Source organism: Anguilla anguilla, chromosome 14, assembly GCF_013347855.1.
Source record: "Anguilla anguilla isolate fAngAng1 chromosome 14, fAngAng1.pri, whole genome shotgun sequence".
Classification (NCBI taxonomy): Eukaryota; Metazoa; Chordata; class Actinopteri; order Anguilliformes; family Anguillidae; genus Anguilla; species Anguilla anguilla.
Genome location: NC_049214.1, coordinates 20,362,720 through 20,377,835, shown reverse-complemented (window position 1 = coordinate 20,377,835; position 15,116 = coordinate 20,362,720). Strand labels below are relative to the sequence as shown.

Genomic DNA, 15,116 nt, shown 5'->3' with positions numbered 1-15,116 from the left:
TCAGAATTACAATTCTGGATGTACTAACTGGTTTATTTTTGAGCTCAGACAAAATGGCACATTTACACACTAAAACTATGCCTCTAACACATTATTACCTTTTTTGTTTTAGCTTTATGACTTTATGATATCACTACTACTTATTGCAGTATGCTCTACTGTTCAATAAAATTGCTTTTAAGCTGTTTGTACATACATGCAGTTTCTCCTGATAGTAAGAGAAAAGAGAAAGAATAGACAGAAGTTATTGAATTTGATAGAGATTTTAAGGTTTTTTTTTTTTTTGTATTTTTGTATACTCTTCGTATTTCAGTGTAACTTTGTTTGTGCTGACCACCAGTAAGATTTGTAACTTCTATTCATTTAAACCCCAAAGCACATAAGTTTGGCCAACATTTGGCAAATGTTCAGTTTTATCATTAATATTAGTAATGACAAAATTTGCTTATTTTGTAACACTATAACACATATTTAAAGCTATTATTGAAAAAAGCACATTGTGATTATATTGAATAGCCCTAACCCTTTGTATGGGTGAACAAGCTGTCTGCAATGATAAATGATCAAAGCTTAGACAATACTGGCATAATCATATTGCTGAGTAGGGGATTTATGTGGGATAATTAATGATACTCAAAGAAACTGGGGCAAGTAATTGGAAATGATAATTACAGATAATGAATGAGAGCAATAATTATGCAATAATTACACAAAATTTACTGTTTTCTGTTTCAATTCCTTTATTGAGATAGTACTGAACAGAAGGGAATCCTGTTAGTACTATGATCCCTACCACTACTGCTTTTGTAAGGTTACACTTGTAAGACTCAAGTGTGCTGGTCTGTCATGTGTGTTCAAAGAAATTCAAAGACATTTTGGCTATAAGAATCTATAGTTGTGGTGCATTGTTCCTGCCTAAAGTAAGCTCATGCTGCACTTGTTAGTCCAGGCATAGCCCCATTATCTTCATGACCTCGGTCATGATCAGGCAAAATCACAAGATACAAGGGAACTGGAATCTCAAGATTGTCCTCTTTGTCATTCTGAAAAAACTATGCGATCTGGGGGTCTGGCTCGTGCTGTGGTGGCAACATCTCTGACTGTGAACTCTGCTCTGCTGTGTGCTGGCGTGGTAATTATGGGTAAAAAGGCAACACTCTCAGTGGGGCAGACTAGGATCAGCCTCATCGCGTCAGAAAGAATCTTGCTCTTTCTCTCTCTCGCTCTCTGCAATGGTCAGGACAGGACAGATGGTTCTTTAGTGGAGATGAGGCACTGGGGAAAGCAGATGCTGTGTCAGGGATGAATCACAACATGTTGCTTTTTCCTCTTTCCGAGGCGGAAGTTCATGGACGAAGATGAGATGAATGGCAGCTCCAGTAGAAACAGTGCTGTTTCATACTGTATGTCTGGTAGCCTTTATAACAACCACAGTGTTGTCAGACTTATGCAATCATTTGAAGTCTGACAGCCACTGAAATGAATTAAGAACAGTCTGCAAGAATTTTAAAAAGCAAATAATACCTGGTTAAATGCTTTACCTGAAGACAGAAATGTACTGGCAATAATTACGTGGTTTTTCTGAGCCTCTAAAAATCTTTTCTGAATCTGAAATCTGTGTCATTCATTTGCTCGAATGGATTTTTTGAAGGGACTGGCTTTGATTCAAGAATTTATGGCCCACCCAAATTTCTGAGACAAAAAAAATAACAAGGAAATAAGCACCACTAGCTGTTGCCATTTTAATACCTTTGTGTGCACGAGAACTTTTCACATTAAATCCCAGAAGTCAAAGAAAGAGCAGTAGTTATCTATGTGCATGACTGAAAAGAACAATGAATTCTAGTAGACAACTACATAGGCTACATCTAAATCTAACAGTAATACAAAATACTGCAAAGCTAGAGACTTACTTGGCCTCAGAAATGAAGATGGCAACCTGGCTATAATCTGTGAATGCGGGGGGTACAACATAAATTAAAATGAATGAATGAACGGACATGCGTTATTTTGGAAACACAATGGGGAGGGGAAGGGGTGAAACTTCAATTTGAGATGAATGTCAATAGAAATGTATAACTACTGCTCACAGATGTTCTTTTATTTATTATTTATTTATCTATTTTTACCAGTAGTAATCCCATATAAAGGCATTTATGATGCTTTTTGCATAAATACCCAGTACCTTTTGGGAATAAAAAATAAGGATCAATCAGACTTGTATGCCTTATTTTAGATTGTGCCACATAAAGGGGTTGCAACTTTTTATGATAATTTCTAAAGGAATCAAAAAGCTGAAAATGGAGCTAAGACAATTTTTGCCCAGCTCTAAAGAAAGCAAAAAGCAAGCAAAAAAAGCAAACTGTTGTATGTACTGTCAGTCCTCTACAGTATAACACAAAAACTAATAGTGCTGCAAGTACAGATGGCCAAAGTTAGGTCAGAAAGAGACACAATTAGTGCTAGAACTACTGCTAAGGCAACACAGAGGAATGTCAAAACAAAACAACATTTTTTTAGTTCAGCCTGAAATGATACTAAAAAATAAGAACTTTAAAAAAATTAATGTTTCACACTACATTTAGTCCCTTTTGTAGGAAGATACTATGACATTTCTATAACCATTATTTCGTATTGCCCTGTGAGAAGCTGGGGAGAAAGAACAGATGTTTAAAAAGTGCTTTTCCAGCTCACAGGTTATAGTGCAGTGATTTTCGTGATACACAAAGTGTGATATTTGAGTGATGCCTTCCGGAAACATCTATCTGCAAAATAACCATTTGTTTAATCTTCACAAAATATGATTTCAACAAAATACAGAAAGAAAAAAAGAAAGATTGGTAAAACACAACACATTTTTGATTCCTGAAGAAAAATTAAATAATAGAAACAAGAAAAAAGAAAAAGAAAATAATTAACTAAATAAACTAAATATTGCAGTTGACTAATATGTACAGATAAAAGCAAATAAACAATGTGCAAGTTATGACAGATTTACAGTGCATCTCCTGTGAAACAAATGCATTTTCTAACAGATGTGGGTTGTGAGATGCTGTGTTATTTGCTGTATGACTGCTGTCCAGCAGGAGCTTTAAATAACTGTGATGCATACATAAAGCGGAAAAATAATCTGTCAGCAGGCTCAAATTGCCAGGTTAATACACGAGAGAGTAATTATATCATTGGCGACGATGACACACATTCATAGGAGTCTGCTCAACAAACAGAGGTTAAGCACAGGCAGATTAAGGAAAACGTTCTGTTGTACTGTCAAATAACACCGCATCCTCTGACACTTTAAGAATATAGTCCTCTGAGTTGTTCTTCAGCCGTGACTGACATCAGTAACAAATGAAAGGAATGTGTTTTTCACCCAATTTTCTTTTTGTATTTCCACTGTAAAGTGTCTTCGTGACAGTGTCTCTATAAAAAATGCTAAACAAAGGAATTGAGATTGAAAGGAAGAGCCTCATTGGGAATGTGACTTTGCTTTAGACTTTTTTATTAAATGCTTTCCTTGGCAGTTATAGTTCTGCACGTCCAAATGAATTAGGCTGAGACAGACATGTACGATTTATATATCATACTCACGTACATCTGCAGGTTGTGCACTCTGTACATTGTGAATTTGGAATCGTGTGTTTGGATCCAAAATTAGATCATAGTGGAAAACAAAAATAATAACCTGTCTAGTCGCTGTTACAGCTAACAGGTAGGAAACTACGCTGGTTTAAAATAAATAGTGACAATGTCATACAACTGCAATTATTCTCCAATTCCTATCAAGTCAGCACTACGAAGAACAACAAAAAAACTAAACATATTATATTGGACCTATTAGGCTAGAACAATCTGAGCAGAGATAAGAAATTAAATAAAGTAATACTATGGCAATACTATGTCGCGTGGGGCGACATAGCTCAGGAGGTAAGACCGATTGTCTGGCAGTCGGAGGGTTGCCGGTTAAAACCCCGCCCTGGGCATGTCGAAGTGTCCTTGAGCAAGACACCTAACCCCTAACTGCTCTGGCGAATGAGAGGCATCAATTGTAAAGCGCTTTGGATAAAAGTGCTATATAAATGCAGTCCATTAACTAACATAAATTTTAGTGAACAGACAAGCATAGAGGAATAAACACTGAACAATTGCAGTTGTTTTAGATAATGGTTTCTTATACTGCTGATCAGTCACATCCCTTAGAGTGATTTTTTTTTTTTTAATTTTAATTAAGGTGTCAATTAATGTATTCAGTAACCACTGCATGTTACTAATGCATCCAAATGGCATAATTTGCAAAAACGTTTCATGATGAGCATTTGGTGTCTTGCTGGTATCATGCAACTGCGATTAGCTTCTGTTCTCTTCTTAACCACTTTTGACTGCACTGCATATTTACAAAAAAATACAATCTTCATGTTCATCTTAAGCATGAATAAGCTCAAACATAATCTACTTAAAAATAAATAAATAAATAAATAAATAAAATGCTGAGATGCTCAGTATACTGTAGCTTCACATAGCTATTCTGATGCCTGGCTCACAAAGCTGAATTTATTTTAAATGGAAACTTTTTAATCAAGTTTCATTACACAAAAATTAAATGCATATCATATGACCTAAAAAGGGTATACCATATACATTATTGCAATAGATTTATAGCAAAATGTGACTCATGAATTGACTGCAACAGGCTATACATTTTCTTCTAAATGTTACTTTGCATTTATGCAGCTGATTTGTAGTAGAAAAAAAAAATTTTTGGTATTAAAAAAAGATTTCTTTTCTGGATTTCTTTTTATGCTTGGTTATTTATTTCCCTGGGTTTAACCTTTGCTTCTTCAGTTAGTTGTGTTTGACAGCTAATCCATCATTCAGTTTGTGAATGGGCTTTCCAATAATGTAAATTCACCTTCAGTAGCTGCAAGAGGGCAGCACTCATGCCAGGTTATATGAATGGAGGTCATGTGACTGTAAGGTACACGTACGGACTGTGCTCTACATGAACGAAAATGCAGCGAAAATGAGCCCACATGCATAACAATAGTCCTCACTTAACTACTGCAATTTATGCCCCCAGACAGTTAAGGATGGATTACCTACCAAACAGAGAGAAAAAGAAAATCAAAGCAAGAGATAAGCATAAGGAGGAAATATTTCATTTTTCAAATTTTTTCCTAATTCATTTTAAAATTGAGAAAATAATTATAATGATTCAGGTCTGACAAGCCACGTCACATATCAAGCCACATATCAACATAACATTCCTACGTTATTCATGCAAGTGTACAGGACTCAGAGTTTAAATACTCTTTGTGGAATACACCCCAGCTAGTCTTTAATATCAATTCATTATTTAGACTATTCTCCACTGAAACGAATCACCAGGTATTGTATGTAATGACACATTATTTTTCTGCAGTGGCCTTTTTGGTCTCTGTTTCTTGTTGCGTTTGTTCCTGTGTGAATATCGGAATTGGAATGAAGTGTTTACCTGTTGCCTATTCGTCGGCCAGGGCACTCTTGAAAACGAGATGTGCTCATCTCAAGAGGAACTCCTGGTCAAATAATTTTTAAATAGAGATACATCAATTTAACAGCATGTTATTCTTAGCAATGCATGGCATCTTGCTTTACATTGTTTTATCAGACAAGCACTAAATCAAATGCAGTCAAACAGTACATCCAGCACCGATCATGACATTACTTGTGTTTTCCCTTGTATGAGACAAGACCCCCTTTAAGTTTGGTTCTTTGGTCGAAATTTGATTTTATCCGCAACACTTTATTGTGAAGTGTTACTGTATATCAGAGTCTTCTGCTCTGTTAAAATATACAGATGTGACACGAGTGTTAAAAAGAAAAATGCTGTTTACAAACTGAAATTGTTACCAAAAAGGGCAAATGCAAATCACAGCGATAGAATCTCAGGGCATAGCCTTTGAAAGATAACATTATAATCCTGTAATTTGCAGGGACATAAAGTTTATCCATTGCCAGTCCAAGGCATGTGAATGAGCTCACATTGCCATCTGACAGGCTTTAACAAATGCTATAAATGCACTGGATTCCACTAGTCTGTTCAGACCAGATGTATCCTGCTAATCTTTTATCGAGCGATTTAGACATCAATATGTGCTTGCCCGTGGTCATAGTATTGCAATTATGAGTCAATACTAGGAGCACATTGGTTTTGAAACTGTCAAACCAAAACCAACTGAATGTCGAGATATTCTGGAAAAGGCAAGCAAACAAAACAAACATAATAAAAACAATATTGACCACAGGATAAACCAAAGCAAAAGACTGAGCCAACATTTGCACAAGATTAGATTCATTATTTATGTCTGTACATAAATGTACATGGTAGATTAGCTTCATATTAGCGTGAGTGCTGTATGTAAAAGTGTTATAGAGTGATGCTCACTGACTGCTTGCTAACCGTTATATGCCGTTTCCTTCTAATCAAATCTTGCTCCATAATATAGTTACATATTTAACATTTTATTTATATTTCTTTATGAATTTATCATTCAAATCCGATAAACAGCCTAACTAGGTACATTACATTGTGAAAAGTAGGTGAATACCTGACATCCATCCTCTCATCTATAATTATGGGCATTAATATGGAGTTGGTCCACCCTTTGCTGCTATAACAACCTCCACTCTTCTGGGAAGGCTTTAGATGTTGGAGCATTTCTGCAGGGATTTGCTTCCATTCAGCCATAAGACCATTAGTGAAGTTGGGTACTGATTGGGTGATTGGCCAGGCTTGCAATTGGCTCTCCAATTGATCCCAAAGGTGTTGAATGTGGTTGAGGTCAGGGCTCGGTGCAGGCCAGTCAAGTTCTTCGACACTATTCTTGACAAAACCATTTCTATATGGCCCTTGCTGCGTAGCCGGGGGCACTGTCATGCTGAAACAGACAAGGGCCTTCCCCAAACTGTTGGGGAATCACAGAATCGTCTAGAATTTGATTGTATGGTAGCATTAAAAGAAACCTTCACTGGAACTAAGGGGCCTAGCCCGAACCATGAAAAACTGCCCCAGACTAAGGGGTGTCCAGATAATTTTGGTCATATTGTGTATTTATGCTGAACATATGTGGAAGATAGGTTGTTCCATTTGCATTAACTTAAACCCCAGCTCAAGTACTTCTAACTCCAATCCTAAAACTAACTTCAGTCTTGTTACGTTGTAGTCATTGCAAATGACATGTACATCATTACAAAATATTTAGTAGTATGGTGTTTAGAAAGCACTTTCTTCCATGTACATAATACCTGCAGAAAAATACCACCAACATAGAATACTGCAAGAACAACTTTAAAGGCTACTAAAATGAATGTTTAGATAGCCATCTGTAATGGCCAAACTGCATAATGTGGGGTTGACTGTTTCATAGACAGTCTATTTCAAATTTAGTGCTAGAGTCCTGTTTTACATATATTTTCAAATGTATTGTGCAAAATTATATTCAATGACATCAACAAAACACACAATCCCACATTTTAAGATATTTATACTACATTAAAATCTTTTTAAAAAAGCATGTAAACTACAATTTGAATGGCAGTACCAATATACCCTTAGACCAGATTCATGGACATAAAACTCGTAGCGTCAAATACAGACTAATGAGAGTATGTTGGGACGTTCACAATCTGCGTGAAATTAATATCTTATTTACTAAGGCAACAACTAATTACACAATCAGTGAATGGGACTGCCTGCTAATTACATTTTATGTATAAAGCAGAGCTTAAAAGGCACAGTTTATAAAACTCCTGCTTAGTGCATTGAATATCTTTATTGATTATGGGGAAATGTGTGTTTCTGCTGGTGTGCAATAAGAGCGTATCCAGCACATGGGACAGTGCATAAGAAAACAGAACAGTGATATTCCAGCTGTGGTGGCAATTGTCAATTGAATTAATCCAGATGTGAGATTTCTATGGCTGGGTGTTTGGCACAGAATTTCCTGGCATCACGAATTCCATGTTTTTTGTGCCTGTTTTTTTTTTTTTGCAGTCAGCCTGCAGTTATTGTAATGATATGTTTGATGACTCCTGTCAACAGTCTTGATGCTGCACACTCCTTCACCTGTAGCTATGGTAACGTTTAAATCGTCAGAGGCAACAAGCGCTCTATCAAAGACTCCAACCTTGCAATGTTGGCTACAACATGTACCAAATCTAACTAAAGTAAATCTAAAGAAGTAATAACATACTTTTTATTTTAGTAATACAATTAGAGCATGATTTGTTTCTAACAATGTTCTGTAAAAGGCACACTATGCAGGAGTTTTATCCTTTTAGCCTGTGTTTACAATCAAAGTCATTTCCTCCCCCATCTTCAGCCCCATACACTCACCCCGAGTACCCCACATAGCGTAGCTAACTGAATAGCTAGAGTTCCATGAAATGAGCCACCGTGGGCGAGAGTACGGCAGATTTGATAATAGCGTAATTTATTAAATTATGTTGAACGTATAGCTTAATAAATTAATAAATTATGTTGCATGTAATAGTGGTTTTATCATTGAAACTAAACCCTCGTGAAAGTCCTTATTGTCACTAGCTTCACATGGCAGACAACATTACTTACAGGTCCAACAGAAAACAAGCCAACTCCATGTTGCTTTTCATCCCCTTGACAAACTTCAGTTAATGCCACAGAGGAAAAGCAATTCTAAGCTTAACTCTAGTTCTTGAACGAGCCTGGCTGTATCGTTGTTGCTTGGATTGTTTCCACTTAATCTGATCCCAAACCACAGGCTCTGTAGCCACACCCAACCCTCCCCACACAGAAAAGAGTGACATGCCCAGAAACGTCTCAAACACATTTTAGAATAACAAATACAGGCAAAGGTGCATAATGACAGAAATTGCCAGTGCAACACAGACATGCCTTGGTTATTTTATAATATTTTCATGGTAAAAATCCTGCATAGTATGCCATTAAAAGTAAAAAGCATGTTATTTTTGTGATTGACAAAAGGAATTAAATACACCAGCCTATCAATGCATTTACTGTACTCAAATATTTTTACTACCGGCATTTAGTTTCTGAAACTTCAAGCTCTTGAAGTCACTGTTGCTACAGTTGCACATGTTATTTCAGTTATTTCCCACATGCGATCTATTGCTTAATTTAATAAATTAATTGTTTTAAAACACTGTTTCACTGCCTCTTATTTCTGTTTTTCATGACTTTAACAGCTTTGCTGTGACTACTCTCATATTTTCCTTTACAAACACCCAGCCTTAATTATTTCGTAGCTGCTAAATCTGTACCTTTTGATTATTTCTTGCTCAGGGAGTTGAAATAGCGTGATTCTTCTAACAAAGATACTCTCTTCAAGTGCATCCTCTAGGCCTATACCTGTGTCTCTGTCTTTCTTCTACCTTGATTTATGCCTGCTCTTTAGAGGTGGAGAAATTTCATGCAAAAATCGATCCTTGTCAATCATACAAACTTAAGAAAATTCAACAAAATAAATAATCAGCCACACTTATATCTTTGCCCTTCATTTGCGCGAACCTCCCTTAAATGCATATGCATTAAGGAGAGAAGTGCACCTTGCGATGACTCACATAGATGGCACACATACTGCGCTTCAAGCCCCATGCACCTGTTTGACACATAGCATGTTTCCAGGGCAGAACGCGTCATATCTGTGCCCGAAACTAGTGAAACAAAGCTTTGTACATCCGGCCCTGTAACTGGTACTATTTTAGTTGAGGTGGATCGTTTATATCAAGTCAAATCCGCAAGGGCAAATGTACTGAAACTTGTGTTTACATGAGGAGAAAAAATGCATAGAAAACTGCAGGAGAACTGAAAGAAAGAAAATAAAAGTTTTATCAGATGGAAATATGATGTGAATTGACGGTAAAAATAAAATAAAAGTACCAAATCTCTCCATTAACTTTTACTTACAAATAAAATACTGTAATCCGAAATTAAACCATTCTAACCAGACTAAAATAAAGTACATATTTACCCAGTTAATATGATTTTGTTTATCTTTCATGATTTTGTTTATTTGGAAATGTGTACAGTGAGTGCCATAATGTCATAATGCTTGAGACAAAGACATGTTTTTCTTGATTTGGCTCTGCACTCCATAATTTTAGATGTGAAATCAAACAATTCACATGTGGTTATGGTTAAAATAGAGATTCTCAGATTTTATTAAAGGGTTTTTTTAATGGTTGGGGTGGGGGGCTATGAGTAATTGCTACATGATGAAACCAAAGTATATGAAATAAAATATGAGGATCTGCACTTAAACCACACGTGAATATCTTGATTACACATCTAAAATTGTGGAGTACAGAGACAAATCAAGAAAAAATGTTGTTATAACAAATACAAATATCTTTGTCACAAACATTATGGCGCACAGTATATGTACTTTCTTGACAAAAAAGTAGTGTAAATGCATGGTATTTGATATTTTTGTGAAACTACACTCTAAAATAATAATGGCATGACTGAATGCCAAAGATAGACTGATACCAGTGATTTTTCTCTTCATTAGATTTTTTTTTAAATGTGAAATCTTAAATGATTGATAGAAAGGAGGAAAATAGCTTATCAAATCAAAAATGAGCTCTGTTGAACTGAAAAGTCAATTTCACATTAAACCAACAAAGGATTAATTTAACACTGTACATGTACTACAATGCTGGATATATTTGTATTATATTAATTTCATATGCAAAATTATAAACTTCCAGAGGCCTAATTAGGGAGAGAATATAATCACATCCAACTTCATGAAGAAATGCCGTGATTATGATATACATGTGCCCCTTTTAAAATCTCTGAAATACTGATTTGCGTAATTGTATTAAAGCTTCGAAAAATAGTCACGCTAAGTTATGCTCATAAAAAACATCCTAAAAAACAAACAAGCAAATAAAAATGGCAAAAAACACACCTTTAAAAAAGTAAAAAAAAAAAAAAAAACACCAACAACGACAACAACAACGAAATCAAATCAAAATAAATTTTAAAAAATCTAATTTTTAAGGCCCCTGCATAGTGTTAATAGGAGCCGGTTCAAAGGTCCTGACTATAACACAAGGCACTGAAGGTATGTGCCTCTCTGGTGTCACTGTTGTGGCAGATGACCCACAGCGGGGGTGGGGGGTCTGCTCCCGGGGGCTGCGTTGGGGTGCTGCTCATAGCTGGGTGTGCAGGTTAATGGAGCCAAGGCACATGCAGATGAGGTTAGCGTCCATCCGCTCCACAGGACCACTGGGGGTCAACGGCAAACCGGGGGCGTGACCTGAACCCCTCCCGGGCAGCGGCATGCAATGCCTTCTCTCAAATTTGGTTATGCAGCTTTTTAATCCAGATAAATGGAGATGACGGAGAGCGTATGGGTCATGCAGCTCGGTGGCAAACAGGTACGGTGAAGATACGGACAAGCATGACAAAAACACAGAACAGGCAGAGCACCGAAGAACAGAAGGCTCAACACGGGTGGAGGGGGTGAGCTTCGACAAACGAGGAAAGCGTGGACTTACCAATGCGGTCAAGCCGGTCGATGGCCACGGTCTCGAAGGCGCGTCGCATCATTGGGTACTCCTCCAGCACCTCGTTGAAATGGTCGACGGACAGGGAGAAGAGGCGGCAGTAGGTGTCGGCCCGGACGCTGGCTGTGCGACGGCCTTTCGTTAGCAGACATATTTCTGGAAGACAGTGAGCGACATCGTCAACAGCAGGGATCAGAATCCCGCCAGCTCAGTCTCACACACGGGCCAAATCACCATGTAAAAAGCTAAGCCTAAAATCCGTTATGCAATTATATACTATCGAACCCAGTTTTGATGAAAATGGTAACACATGCTGGCATGGGCATGGAATTGCTCATTTTGTATGCTTTTCTTTACAGTGTTCCCTATTTTTTTTCCAGATTTCTCCAAAAAATTAAAAAATTGCTCAAAGTCAAATTTACTTATACTGTATGTGTGTTGATATAATAATTATACTTATAAACCAATGTCATTTTGAAGAAAAACATAATCATAATCATAAAGCTCAATGGATGAGGTAAAAAGCCAGTATGCACTGTAATTGTAAAGCAAATTTAATATCAGGCGCTGAAAACGGAAAACCAATGGTATAGATTTATCCTGTGTCCCATAATAATTGGCCAACACTTTGGAACAGAGTGTCCTTGTGATCAACAACCTGCTGGGGGTTACATCATCCTCCTTGGCACTGGACTAATCAGAGATGGGAACTGGAGCATGTTTCTGGGTGCGTTGCATTAAATTGGTGTCAAAGAGCTAAAAACGGCAATGCGCGATTGTTTGTTTTTCCAAATAAAGACAATGCCCTCCTTAGTCACAGCCTGGTCTGCGAGACGTGCGACACAGGGAGCGCGGGCAGTGTGAAAACACTGCTGTCAAGCTGCGAGCAAGGTGTTACTTCCCTCTCGCTAAAAAGATGAAATAAATAAAAAATTAAAACCTTAGCCAGGCTCGGTGTTACAATAGCGAGATGCCATGTGCTGCAGTACGGCAGAACGAAAGTGTAAATGTTTTGCTCACAGCGCGAACCGGTTCTACTGTAATTGGTGAATTTTCAGTTCTGGACAGAATGGGTCCATGGAAAAAGATGAATAAATACAGTAACAGCTGTATCTGGAATTAATAATGTTATCTGCCATTTGTGCCTCTCCAAGAAGGTTAATTGACTGAGCAAAGGTTAACCGACAGACAAAGCATATGATGGTGTTTTCTTTGTCACTCACACAAATGGCTGGTCAATCATTCAGTTATCCTGCTGCCATGGGAACAATGCCCAGGTCCAGCAGATTTGTCATGTAGGAGGGTGGGTCAGGATTGTCACATCTTCAGTGCGACACACGTGTCTTGTCACACAATGTTACATTTTCTCCAGGCTCAGGTAGATAATATATAGGTAATCAAATATTCTCACTCACTCTCCATCTACACATGATAAGATTGTGACAATTCAATTTAACGAAAGAACCCTTGAATGTAGGTGAAGTATTTTGTTGGCAATATGAAAGATACAAATACAAATTCAAAATAAAAAGACTTTGTATGGTGTAATGATGTGAAGGTGCTCTGATGTGAGTGAGTGTGTGTGCGTGTGTGTGTGTTTGTGTGCCTTCCTGCATACGCCTGTGCACGTGTGTCCATTTGTGTGCATGAACGCAAGTGTGCACGTGTGTGTAAAAAGACTCGAGTCACATCTTGAGTTCATTTTGTCAAGGTGTGAGCCAATGGAGGGGAATAGCACAGCTCCTGAAGGGTTTTGTTCACAGAGGATGCAAATTGCTTGTGGAGTCACCTGCCCGCTCCATGACGTCCCCCGTGTGAAGGGACTTGAAGGAAAAAAATGTACAGGGACACAAATCAGCGCTCCACAAGCACTACCATGGAAACAATCCAACGCTGTGGAAATGACCTGAAGCTTACAATCCAGATAAATGATAGTCAGTTAGCTAGCTAGCTAAAGTAGTTTAGTGTTTACTTTCTTTGTTTTCTGCGTTGCCTTCATTAAAAAAGAAACAGTGGATTTACTGTAGAAGACGAGTGCTCCACCAGCTGCATCAAGTTATTTGACTGGTTTTGGTGCACAGGAGGAGAAGAAGACGGACTGTATGGATTCATCCTATACCAAGGTGACTTTCATCATTTAGTGTGGGACCTCAGGACTGATTCTGCTCGATTTAAGATTTATTTTAGACGTAGTTCCAACCAGTTCAACCAGCAAACCATGGCTGCTCCAAGAATTCAGTGGCTCCACAACAACATGAGGGTACCCATCTCCACTGAAGAACTTTGTTCTTAAATGAGTTGTTTCTTATTTCAGTATCAAATAGTTCAGATTGTGCTTAATTGATCCTAACAAACTTTTTTGTTTTGTTACAATAGCAGCAAAATAAAAATAAAGAGCAATAAATGTATTATCTTAGAGAGTCCAGGCCTGCATGCTCATATAATGAACAGACACACAGTCACGACCTAAACACAAACCTGTAAAGGTCTGGAAAATCACAACAGCAAGCATTATTTTTTCCTCCATCTTTCAAGGTAAAATGACACAACAAATCAAACTTCCATTTCATTGGTCAGGCAACAGGATGTCCACTGATTAGTCTATTGCATAACATCACGCCAGGCATCCCACGCCAGGCTGTCAAAAATTAAATTCTGTCAACTCGGCCTCATCAGCCGGGTGGGGGCGCGTGCATTCGTGATACGAGCACGACCATCACAGTCCGTGCCAGTCCACCCACCCTGCCCTGCCTCGCTTCCCCTCTCGCCTCTCATTGAAAATGAATGGAGGCCGAGCGACTGTTGCATCCCGTGTAAAAGGCCAATAACACAGCCAGCTGCTACCAAGTCTGAGCTCATCTCCTAATGCAATGCTCATGCAACGGGTAAAAATATCACCCACCAGATGGGCAGCTGACTGGAGCAGGTGGCTGGCATCATAACATGGCAGCACAGATACATGCTTCATGCCGCAAATAAGCTTTGTTTAATTTCAATTTCATTTCCTTTTGGTGGCTGAAGTATAATGTGCCAAAAATAATGTTTTTGTTTGTTTTTGTTTTTTTTTGGGGGGGGGGGGGGTTGGTGGGGGTGGGGATGAGGGGGCGTGGTTAAAACAGATAACATCAACAGCATACAAAACTCAAGAGATAACTCTTCAGAACCTGAGCAAGGGTGTTTTCCCGACATCCTCCATTGTTAATGACCCTTCTTGTCAGCCATATTAACTTCGTCTTTGCCTTCTGCTCACCTGTCTTTGTACTGCCATAGTAATGGGTCTCCTGGGACAGTTACTGAGCCCGGCCCCAAGAGAAACATGCAATCACAACAACCTTTGTTCACTGCCAGTGCCTAATTACAGCCTCCTACTGAAGGCGGTGGGTGTGGCTTGTTTATATGGGAATATGTCTGCCAGACTGAAAGTATACGTGGTGTTAGTATACACATTATCTGATGATGCTTTTGACTTCTTTTTAGCAGGTTTAGTCCTTTGCTCTTCCATTATAAGTCACTCTTGATAGGAGTGTCTGCTAAATGAATGTAATGTAATGTCGTTCAGGTGGGAT

The 15,116-nt window shown here is 38.1% G+C and overlaps 1 protein-coding gene across 1 annotated transcript in view; it reads right to left on the bottom strand.

Moving 5' to 3' along the window:
- The window catches only part of LOC118212900 (potassium/sodium hyperpolarization-activated cyclic nucleotide-gated channel 1), a 79,536-nt gene that overhangs the window by 6,269 nt on the left and 58,151 nt on the right, over nucleotides 1-15,116 (bottom strand). Inside the window, exon 7 of the mRNA XM_035391371.1 lies at nucleotides 11,542-11,706. Within this exon, the coding sequence (XP_035247262.1) occupies nucleotides 11,542-11,706 (165 nt within the window). The remainder of the gene's footprint in view (nucleotides 1-11,541; nucleotides 11,707-15,116) is intronic.